Here is an 11932-nt window from a genome sequence, read left to right as displayed (position 1 = left end):
GGGACAGGGCCAGACACTTCCTCTCTGTGTGTGTAGCACTCTGCACAATGCCCCCCCCCCCCCCATCTCTATTTGAGTCCTTAAGGAGTCACCAGCATCAAATAATCACAGCCCTTGTGCTTTTGGTGATTTCTGCTGGGGCAATATAAAATCACTCCCCCTTCTATCCCCAAACCCACAACCAAATACCAACTCAGGGAAAAAGGAATGAATACAATCTAAAACATCAAAACTGAAAAATTTCAATCCAAAGAAGAGGGTTTTGTTTTCACACCAAAAAGTAACACAAGACAGAGACTCCATTAAATCTACAAGGAACTTTGCTATGCTTATTGATTTGATGTTGAAGTTACCCAGATACTACAGTGATGGGCAGCAATACAAATCCCTCAGATACACACTGAAATCTTTGAAAAACATCCATGAATGATAATAGACAAAGCTCTCAATCTGTGCGGCAAAGCAGACAGGGCTGACATATTGGTGGAGGAAGCCTGGGGGCTATTTCCGGCTATGCCAGTGGCTGTTTCATGACTCTTTGGAAATCATGTCCATTCTCTGTGCCTCAGTTTCCTCATCAGTCAATTGGAATAAATATACTGGCCATACTGTGTAGTGTGCTTTGAGATCCATGGATGGAAAACGGCCTGTTAGAACTAGATTTTACTATTAAAGGTATGGAATCTTATCCCCCATTCTCTTGAGTTCTTGACACACACAGAGCACATGGGGGAAAGGGAAAATTTCCTTTGGGGTGAGAATGCCAGAGGCATCAGCTTTGGTGTTACACTGTTCTCACAAAACAGCACAGTGTTAATATTTTCCCTATGAAGGTAATTCTAAGTGATCACCAGCAGGAGGCCCAAAGGAGCTCCCAGCAGCAGAGGTAGCCAGGGGAGGCTGCTTTCACCAATAAAGGATGCAAGAATCCAGAGCAGGAGACATTAAGGATTTGTGTCATGCAGACTGGCATGCTGAGCAGCAGGAGAGAGACCCATCCCAACAGCAACATGCAGCTCTCTGTCCAAGAACCAAGAGGACAAGACTGACTGTGAGACCAGACCTGGTCACCGTCAATGGAGAGGTCGCTGCTTCATGCTGAGGATTAAAGGTGAGTGAGACCAGTCACAGGGCAAATCTTCAATCTCTTCCTCAGAGGGCACCCCTCTTGGTCAGTGTCTTCACTCACTGGAGCTTTGCCTGAGTAAGGACTTTAGAATGTGATAATGATTTATTGCTAGAGAAGTTGATGAAAGACAAAGGAGATCTGTCTACCACCCCTCACCTAGCTCTCTCTCTCTCTCTAACAAGCCCTTTATGCACCCTTCTAAGCCTGTAAATCTATCCCTATATCAAGCCTCTTCTACAGTCTCTCTCTGTCTTTTTATCTCTCCCTCTACCAAACCCCTTTCACATCCCTCTATCTTTTTACTTAGACATCTATAAATCTCTGCTGAGTCCTTTACACATCTATCTACCTATCTCCTTAAACTTCTGACTGTTCCCATAAAAACTCCTCTGTCTATCCATCAATCACCTTACACATCCCCCTATCTGTCTGTCTCCCTATCCTAGACATCATTTCACTTTCTCAGAGACCTTTCTCCACCTTTCTCCTCAGTTTCTCAGCTGCCTACCCAGCCCTTCTTGTAGTGCAGTTTCCTATGCACCTGCCCACCCCAGACTTGTGAGATGCTATGTCTCTTCTATTGCGTGTCTTCTGCATGAATTTCAGAGGGAGCAGAGGGCCCTCAGCATTTCCTGGGAGGGTCTGAGCACCACACAGGAAAGGGCTCTACATTTGAAATGCATGGCGACTGGAAATCCTTACAGATTAAGTAGTGGCACCAGTGGGACAAACTTTCTCTGGCCATTTAATGCTCCATGTTAGCTTTCAAGAGGAAGGGTAGCCCAATGCTTAAGGCACTAGCTTGTCTTTTGGTTTCTAGACTAGACTTGGGTTCTATTCTCTGCTCTCTCACTGCCTTTCTGTATAGCCTTAAGCAAGTCACCCTGGGCCAGAATTTTAAAGGTATTTTGGTGCCTACTTGGATTTTCAAAAGTAGCTACCTGCCTAATACCCATTCAGATCAATGAGTTTTAGTTGCCTGGATGCCTTTGAAAATCCCACTAGACCTTTATACCTTTAAATGGCTGGCTCTGGGTGCTTTTTTTGAAAATATGTTTTAGCCAAACACAATTAATTGAGCTCAATGCAGGACTAACTGGGGACATTCTTTGGTGTGTATTATAATGGATGTCAGATGAGATGAGCTAATGGTCCCTTTTGGCCTGTAACTCCATGCATTGATGAATGAAAGAAGTTGAGAACAGGTGTAGAAAAGTGAGACATTAACTGTGTTGCTGCTCTTTGGCTGAGATGGTGGGGAAAATCTATCCCTATCTCTGTGCTACACCTGGGTGAGAAGCCGTTCCTCAGTTGGGAGGGAATATAAACCCTGATCTTCATTGGCACACTGAATTTGTAATTAATCAGATAGAGGGAAACCACAGCATTGTACAGCAAACTCCTTAACAAATCGGTACTTTTTCTCAATCACTAGTTGCAGCACATGGAGAATGGAGAAAGCAGAAGGGGAAAATCAAACGTCTATCAGAGAATTCATCCTGCTGGGATTCGGGAATCTCCCTGGACTGCAAATTCTGTTCTTCTTGCTGTTTCTAGGGATTTACATAGTCACCATGGCTGCAAACATGCTAATTGTAACGCTAGTTGTGGCTGATCAGCACCTTCACACTCCCATGTACTTCTTCCTGGGGAATTTGTCCTGCTTGGAGATCTGCTACACCTCCACCATCCTGCCCAGGATGCTGGCCACTTTCCTGACTGGGGACAGAACCATTTCTGTTATGGGCTGCATGGTTCAGTTTTATTGGTTTGGTTTCCTAGCAACTGCTGAATGTTATATGTTAGCTGTCATGTCTTATGATCGGTACTTAGCGATATGTAAACCCCTGCGCTATGCAACACTTATGAATGTCAGGTTCTGTATGCAGCTAGCAGCTGGATCTTGGTTAAGTTCACTCATCGTTCTATCCATATTAATATCCTTTATGTCACAATTAGCCTTCTGTGGCCCCAATGAAATTGATCATTTCTTTTGTGATCTCACACCAGTTACTAATCTCTCCTGCAGTGACACTTGTCTGGTTACCCTGGCGACCCTCATCTTCTCTTCCATAAACATCGTTCTTCCATTTCTTTTGACCCTGGCATCTTATGTTTATATCATCTCCACCATCCTGAGAATCCCTTCCACCACTGGGAAACAAAAGGCCTTTTCCACCTGCTCCTCCCATCTTATCGTGGTTACAGTTTTCTATGGGACCCTAATAACTGTCTACATGTTACCAAACACCGGGGCCCTGAGAGCCCCAAATAAACTGTTTTCATTCTTCTACACAGTCTTGACACCCCTGATCAATCCCCTTATATACAGCCTGAGAAACAAAGAGGTCAAGGAAGCCCTGAGGAGAGCTCTGCAGAAATGTAGGGTATTCCTATGAATTCAGAGAAATTGATTGAAATGGGAATAAATCATTTCACTAGTCAGAAAGGAACCATCTAAGTCAGTCTTTCTCAAACTGGGATCCATGGACCCTAAGGGTACCCCAGGGGGTCTGCGGGCCCCACTTATCAACTCCTTCCCCACTCTCCCAGCACCTCCTGCATGCCAGGGAACAGCTGTTCAGTTGCATTGGGATTTGGTTCCTACTTTTCCTATGCTGCCTCTATCTTTATGAATTTGTTTACATTAACCCTCAGCTGAGTTTCAGAGTTTTCAAAGAAGATTTGAGGAACAAGTCCAATTCCCACTGAAATCAAGGGAAAGGTTCCCATTGACCTTCCAGGGCTCTGCATCAGGCTACTCTTCCTGTGTGCATCACAACCTTTCCCACAACAAAACAAATGAACTAAAAAATTACCAGTTGGCATGACCGGGAACTATTCAGTATTAAGTGGCAATAAAATGTGGGGTTTTTTTCTGTTTTCCTCTTGAGTCTTTTAAAATCATTCTTCAAACATTTTCTGAATACTTGTAAGGTGGTTTGAGATATAATCATAAGAATGTTCTATTCTGGATTTATTAGATTTCCCCATTAATTCTTCTAATCTTATGAAAATGTTCTGAAAGTCTCACGTTAAACAAAGGCAGGGGTCTGTTTAGAAGAAGTCATGGATGATATATATATCCATCATCTTTAATCCCCTCAAGCATATATATAATATATATTGCTAATAGAAAATTAAAATAAAACAGTTTTTTTCCCCAAAAAACTGAAAACCCTCAGTCTGAAAAATGCTGGATTTAAATGGGTTCTGGTTCAAACTACACATTCACTATGTGTAATCTCTTCAGAATCCACTTTTCCTGCAGAAAATCAAACCAGCTAACAAGTGACCAACCAGCCCAGTAAAAAAACAGTTATGTATTCAGTTATTATATACTAGATTGGGTTCTTTTCCCCTTCTCACTTTCCCCCCAATGTATTTTAAATAATATTCCTAAATCTTTTGACCTTGTCAGAAGCCTATTGCATTTGTGGCAGCCTGTTGTCTGTATTTCTTGGATTCTCCATTAGTCTTTGCAAAATATCCCAAATTGTCGAGATACCCTTGGCTTACAAGCCCAGTGCTCTAATGCTTGAGCTATGGAGCGTTTATGTGACCCCTCATGTCTTACACTGTGCTCCAGCAAGTAAGGCGCTGGACTAGAAATCAGAACACCTGTTTTCTGATATTTATTGTGATCTCAGGTGGGGTTTCAGCCAAGCCATCGGTCTCTCGTTTCCCAACTCCCCTTTTGTCTATTTCAATTGGAAATGTTGTGGGGCAGGGAGTTTATCTCCCTGTGTGTGTGCAGGACGAGGCGCAATGGGGATCCCGTCTCTATCTGAGTCCTTAAGGAGTCACCATAGTCAATTATAACATCACTTGTGCTTTTGGTGATTGCTGCAGGGCTGACCAGGACATTACCTAGGGAGGTGGTGGAATCTCCATTCTTTGAGGTTTTTAAGGCTCGGCTTGACAAAGCCCTGGCTGGGATGATTTAGTTGGGGTAGTTCCTGCTTTGAGCAGGGGGTTGGACTAGATGACCTCCTGAGGTCTTTTCCAACTCTAATATTCTATGATTCTATAGAATTTAACAATATAAAATGACTCCGCCTTGTACTCCCCAAACCCCAACCAAATCTCCACCCAGAAAAATAGAATGAATATAATCGAAAAAATCAATACCAAAAACTCCACCCCAAGGCAGAGGGCTTCGTCCCCACCCCACCCCAAGAAGAGGAAAGAGCCAGCATCTGCATTAAATGAAGAAGAGATTTTGCTATTACTGTCAATCTTACGTTGAATTTGCTCAGATGCTACAGGGCTGGGCAGCAATACAAATCCCTCTCACACATATGGAAATCTTTGAACGTTAATAGACAAAGGCTCTCAGTCTGTGTGGTCCAGCAGCCATGGTGATACACTTTGACTGAGGAAGCCTGGAAGCTACACCCAGCTATGCCAATGCCCTGTTTCACAACCCTTTGGGAATCACTTTCTTTTCCCGTGCCTCAGTTTCCAGATCTGTATAACGGGGATAAAGATACTGCCATGCGGTATAAAGTGCTTTGAGATCTATGGATGGCCATAATTTATTACTAAAGACATGGAAATTTATTTCCCAGTCTCAGGGGCTCTTGGGACAGACACAGCACATGGGGGAAAAGGGGAGATTTCCTCTGTGATTCAAATACTTGTGGCATCAGCTTTGGTGTTACACTGTTTTAACGAACAACACAGTGTTAATTCCCCTATGAAGATAATTGTAAAAGATAACTGGCAGCAGGGTCCAAGGGAGATCCCAGAAGCAGGAAGGGCCAAGGGGCGGCTGCTGTACCTGATAAACCCTTCAAGGATCCAGAGCAGGAGTCATATAAGGGCTTGAGTGAGGCAAACAATCATGCTGGGCTACAGGAGAGAGAGACTTCCCGCCCCCCAGCAACATATAAGTGTCTCCCGAGCAGAGGACAGGTCTGATTGTGAGACCAAACCCAGTCACCATCGATGGAGAAGTCACTCCTTCATGCTGAGGATTAAAGGTGAGTGTTACCAGCCTCAGGGCAAACCCTCAAACTCTTCCTCAGACTTTACCTCACTTAGAAGAACACTCCTATTAGACAGGGTCCTCACTTCCTGACAGCTTTGCCTGAATAAGGACTTAAGCATCTATCCCATCATGATACTGCTAGAGAAATGGATGAAACACAAGGAAGATCTATGTGTTAAGCCCCTTATCTATCTATCTATCTATCTATCTATCTATCTATCTATCTATCTATCTATCTATCTATCCAATTACTCATCCCTCTATCTATCTACTTATTTATGGGTTCATCTCTCTGTTGAGTTCTTTACAGATCTATCTAACCTTTAAATAATTATCTGTCTCTGTAACCAAAACCTCGCTCTACCAACCCTTATCCTTACACATCCCTCTATCTATATATCCTTCTTTTCCATTCTTTCTGTCTGTCTCTCTCTCTTTCTGCTTGGCAGCACATCATTTTCTTAAGGTTCACTTTCCCTGCCCAGTCCTGGGAGATGCTACATGTCTCCTATTGTGAATCTTCTCCATGGATTACAATGAGAATTGAAGCCCCTCGTCATTTCTTGTGAGGTGCTGAGCACCACACACGAAAGGGGTGCACATTAGAAATGAACTGAATGGGGCTTGGCTTTCCTGACAGCTTGGGAAGCAGCGACACCTGCATAACAAACTTTGCCTGGTCATTTGCTGCTCCAAACTTGCACTCAAGAGCAAGGATAGTCCAATGGTTGGGGCACTATGGTGATGTTTGGGAGACCTGACTTCTCTTTTCTGCTCTGCCACAGCATCAAAATCTGGCTCTTTTGCTCTCTGCCTCAGCTCTCCATTCATAAAATGTGGATAACAGCATTGCTGTACCTCAAGAGGTATTATGAGTCGTGGTGCTGTAATGGGGTTATCTAAGAACCTTACAAGGGTACACTTTCCTTTCTTCCCCCTGCCATATCCCTTTAGAGTTCCTGAAATTACTGAACAGAGAGAGTGGCGCAGTGTACTAATTTACTGCAGCTCTTTTTGCTACACAGAGCTGGTCTGCAGTTCCACCCCAACAGACTCATGACAGTCAAGCAACTGCTGAGAGCTAATAGTTGGTTGTATGTTTTTACAGCTCCTTTTATAGTTGATCGATCAGTAACTAATAGTTCACAATTCATGACCAATAATAAGAGGGTTTAGTGTTCCTTGATGGTTCACTAAGGCAATAAGAGTGAGAGGAATCTGCATGTCTGCCTGATTGGGAGGTTTCCTTTGTGCATTGGGCAGAAACCTCTATACAGTCTCCCATCTTCTGTGCTGCTGATCAGTATCCCGCCCTCATTTCAGGCACTAGCTGGATACAATCACATTCATGTCCTAGAGTGTCTGTCCGTATGACCTTATCCCCCATCAAATAAGTTTAGGAGTCACAGGTGGGTGTGCAACTCAAAATAAGTTATGATGCCATGTCTAAAAGAGCAGCTGTGATCCTTGGATGGATAAACAGAGGAATAACGAGCAGGAAAGTGTAATCACCTCTCTATACAGCACTGGTGAGACAGGCAGTGGAATACTGCATCCAGTTCTGGGGTTCGCATTTTAAGAAGAATGTTGCAAGATCACAGATGATTGTTACTCAAAGAGACACAAAAATGATGATGGGCTGGAGAAAATGCTTCAAAGTGAAAAACAGTTCAAAGAGCCCAACTCTTTAGCTTATCAAAAACAAGACTGAGAGCTGACTTGATTACAGTGAATAGAGAGAAAGGAGCAGGTACTAAAGGCTCTTGAAACTAGTGGACAAAGGAAGGACAAAAAACAATGGCTGGAAGTTAAAGTCAGACCAAATTAAATGATAAATAAACACATGTTTTTAAAAGTGAGGGTGATTAACCTGTGGGACAAACTGCCAAGGTCAGTGGTGGATTCCCTGTCTCTTGATGCCTTCAAATCAAGACGGAGGGTCAGATTTTTAAAGGCATCGAGATGGCAAACACCCATTGAAGCTGCTAATTCTTGGGAGTCTAGATTCTTTTAAATTCCTACTAAGTGGCTAAATAGCCTTAAAGATCTGGCCCTGGATGCTTTTCTAGAAGATCTCCGTTAGCCAAACACTGGTATTGAGTTCAATGTGGGGGAAACTGGGGGAACCATGGTGTGTGTTATACAGGAGCTAATAGCTCTTTTGGGCCTTAAAAATCTATTAATCCGTACATGAAAAAAACAAAAACCTGTGGGCAGGAGCAGAAAGTGATCAGTTAACTATGTTGTTGCTTTATTGAAGAGGCAGATGGGGGGAGTTCTCTGTTCCAAAATTCTGAGCAAAACTTGAGTGTGGCACAGGTTTTTTGTTTTTGTTTTTTTTTATTGTGAAACAATATAAACAATGATCTCAGTGGTGTGAATTATTATGGAATCAAATGGAGGGAAATCCACCCAGCTTCATTGTACAGCATCCGCCCTAACTAATTATTACTTTTTCTCTATCACTAGATATGTCACATGGAGAGAGGAGAAAGAGGAAACCGACGTACATCTCATGGAGAAAGGAGAAAAGGAAAATCAAACGTCTATCACCGAATTCATCCTGCTGGGATTTGGGAACCTCCCTGAACTGCACATTCTTTTCTTCCTGCTCTTTCTAGTGATCTACATAGTCACCATGGCTGCGAACATGCTCATTGCTGCACTAGTTGTGGCTGATCAGCACCTTCACACCCCCATGTACTTCTTCTTGGGAAACTTGTCCTGCTTGGAAATCTGCTACACCTCCACCATCCTGCCCAGGCTGCTGGCCAGTCTCCTGACTGGAAACAGGACCATTTCTGTCAGCCAATGCATCATACAGTTTTACTGCTTTGCTCTGCTACTGACCACTGAGTGTTATCTGCTAGCTGTGATGTCTTTTGATCGCTACTTAGCAATATGTAAACCGCTGCACTATGTCACCTGTATGAATGGCAGGTTCTGTATCCAGCTAGCAGCCGGATCTTGGATAAGTTCATTCATACTTATTACCATATTAATATATTTGGTGTCACAATTAGCATTCTGTGGCCCTAATGAAATTGATCATTTTTTTTGTGATCTCACCCCAGTCATTAAACTCTCCTGCAGTAACACCAGTCTGGTTACCCTGGTGACCCTCATATTCGCCTCCATAGACACTGTCCCTCCATTTCTTTTGACCCTGACATCTTATGTTTATATCATCTCCACCATCCTGAGAATCCCTTCTACCACTGGGAGGCAAAAGGCATTTTCTACCTGCTCCTCCCACCTTATTGTGGTTACAATTTTCTATGCGACCCTAATTACTGTCTACATATTACCAAACTCCGGTGCACTCAGAGCCCCAAACAAAGTGTTTTCGGTCCTTTACACAGTCTTTACACCCCTGATCAATCCCCTCATCTACAGCCTGAGAAACAAAGAGGTCAAGGAGGCGCTGAGGAGAGCTCTCCAGAAATGTAGGATTTAGAGAGGGTGATTGATATGGCAATAAATCAGTTCTGGTCTGAAAGGACCCAAGTCCTTGTCAGACCTCCAGAGTTATAGCAAGAAGATACTCAGCACTTTTTACATTTGCACCTCCTGTTCAGTTGTATTTATTTAGGTAAATTAGGCAGATCCTCAGCATGTGTAAATTGACACAGCTGCATTGGTTGTTATTCCCTATGTTATCTCAGTCTCTCTAACCCTAGTAGCCAGTGGTTCTCCCATTGCAATGAGAAATAGGAAGAATGAGGATAGTGGGAAGCCATGGTGTGAATGAGTGAGCCTTCTTTAAACCTTAATTTTATTGTTTTGACATTAAATATGAACACATAACAAAACAAAACATCTATAAATACATGCCCGAGATGGATCTAGCATATAAATAACCAAATTCAATGCTCGTTATTTTGTAAACCTGGAACCAAACAAGTAAACAAATAAAAACCCTGAACCCGCAGAGGTCATCCAGGACACCAACTATTAACGTGACTAAATAGGCAAACATGTGAGAACATATCCTCTGAGTATTGATGAATAATAAATACTAAACTGCAAAAATATGCAATAGTTTTGTTGTGGAAAAAGTCACCCACGCATTGATTTTAGTTCACAGACGCAAGCCTGAGGCTAGTTTATTGCAATACAAACCAACGTTGGGGTGATCAGTCCGAGAACTGTCACACCTAGCAGCAGCTCGTAGGCTGCTTTATTATGTCAAACTGCAAGTGTAAGGGGACTGTTGCCCCCTTACTAACATTCAGTGGGGTGTTTTGNGGGGTAGTGCAGAAGCCAGGAAAGTTCCCCACAATAGCGGGACCATTCCCCCGCTTACACAAGCATAGAACAAACAATATGTCATTTATGTGAATATAAGAGTTGGGGGCTGTCCTTTTTCCTGGTAACTTCCCTATTAATTTACGAGAATTGGGTGTCTATTGGGTGAGGGGTTTCCTGGTGGTTTCCGACATGGGTGGTACTTGGCACCAGTTGGAATGCTTTTCTCGTCAAAGTATATATTATTTTTCCGGGGTTTTACGGTTAAGTACATAGGGGTTTATTACAGGACGCCCAAAGAAGAGATATGATTGGCTGGTTTGGCAGCTAACTGGAACTTATAGGAGAGGTTGGACTTTACTAGAAGCGGTTTCTTCATATGAGCGGTTATTATATTTCATAAACAAGCGGTTATAATGTTGCTAAGGCGGTTATTACGTTGCTGAGGCCTTTTGCATTGTTCCCTTCCCCTCTCTCCTCTGATCATAACCCTTGACCGAACTTGGCAGGGAATCGTGTATCTTAGTTTTGTTTAGGATCTGGCCTGTATTGCTTTCTATAAGGGCAGTCCGTGTATTGAGCTTCTGTTAGAGGCCCTGAATTTGGGCCTTTGTCACCATCTTGGCTGTTATAAAGAAGGCTACCCAGTTCCTTTTCCTCACAGTTTCATGTGTGACCAGATATCTTCATATGTTTTCCAAGTGTTACTATAAGACAGAGTCATTTTTTACATTAATGCCATCATAGAAAGCTCACTAAGGCAGTCTGTGTAGGAGGGAGAACTTGCATATTTCCATTTTCTCAAAATAACTCTTTTGGTCACTAAAATAATTACTGCTTGGTAATAGCAACTCCTCCAGCATCCTCAAAATACACAAATTTGCAAAAGGAAAAAATTAAAGTTCCCTTAAGGGAGTCAGTATCTCTTAAGATTTATAATAGAAGAGAGGGAACCAAATGACATAGCTAAGATTTTTCAATCTCAAACCAGGCCGGTGTGTATACAAAGCTACTGGAGTGGAATGGCCTTACAATAGAACACAGTTGGAGTGCTATATTATATAGATACAAATCTGTCAACCTCATTAACCTTTATTTTGAACACAGGTGTACTTTTGACCAGTACACTATCCCATGGAAATGAGTTCCACAGATTAATTTTGCATTGTGTAAAAAAAAATATTTCCTCTTGTATTCAACCTGCTGTCTATGAATTTCATCAGGTGACCTCTGTTTTTTGTATTGTGGGAAAGGGTAGATACACTTCTCTATTCACTTTTCCCCACTATCCTCGATGACTCCCATATTTCTTTCCTTAGGGGTAACAGCTAATTTAGAACCCATCATTATGTGTGCATACTTTGGACTATTTTTCCCACTATGCATTACTTTACACTTAACAATATTAAATTTCATCTGCCGTTTAGTTACCCAGTCCCCAATTTTGTGAGATCTCCCTGTAATTTTTTACAGTCAGCTTTGGAAATAGCTGTCTACTATAATTTTTTATCATCTGCAAACTATGCCACTTTACTATTCACTCCCTTTTCCAGATCATTAAT

The 11932-nt window shown here is 42.5% G+C and overlaps 2 protein-coding genes across 2 annotated transcripts; both read left to right on the top strand.

The window, feature by feature from the left end:
• The first annotated feature begins 2580 nt into the window (after positions 1-2580).
• On the top strand, positions 2581-3960 carry LOC117885577 (olfactory receptor 11A1-like). The gene is made up of 2 exons (XM_034786841.1): positions 2581-3511; positions 3827-3960. The coding sequence occupies exons 1-2, from the start codon at positions 2581-2583 to the stop codon at positions 3958-3960; spliced, it is 1065 nt and encodes a 354-aa protein (XP_034642732.1).
• A 4548-nt stretch (positions 3961-8508) lies between these two features.
• On the top strand, positions 8509-9599 carry LOC117885576 (olfactory receptor 11A1-like). The gene has a single exon (XM_034786840.1). It carries the CDS (start codon positions 8509-8511, stop codon positions 9577-9579), a length of 1071 nt encoding a protein of 356 aa, XP_034642731.1. The 3' UTR covers positions 9580-9599.
• The last annotated feature ends 2333 nt before the right edge of the window (positions 9600-11932 follow it).

This window comes from Trachemys scripta, chromosome 12 (genome assembly GCF_013100865.1).
Source record: "Trachemys scripta elegans isolate TJP31775 chromosome 12, CAS_Tse_1.0, whole genome shotgun sequence".
Lineage (NCBI taxonomy): Eukaryota > Metazoa > Chordata > Testudines > Emydidae > Trachemys > Trachemys scripta.
This window is presented reverse-complemented; position numbering and strand designations above follow the sequence as displayed.

Excerpts from the sequence above, each read along its gene's own strand:
- LOC117885577 (XM_034786841.1), top strand. The coding sequence starts at position 2,581 with ATGGAGAAAGCAGAAGGGGAAAATCAAACGTCTATCAGAGAATTCATC. Across the intron at positions 3,512-3,826 it reads GAGGAGAGCTCTGCAGAAAT|TCCAATTCCCACTGAAATCA; the intron begins GTAGGGTATTCC and ends TTGAGGAACAAG.
- LOC117885576 (XM_034786840.1), top strand. The coding sequence starts at position 8,509 with ATGGAATCAAATGGAGGGAAATCCACCCAGCTTCATTGTACAGCATCC.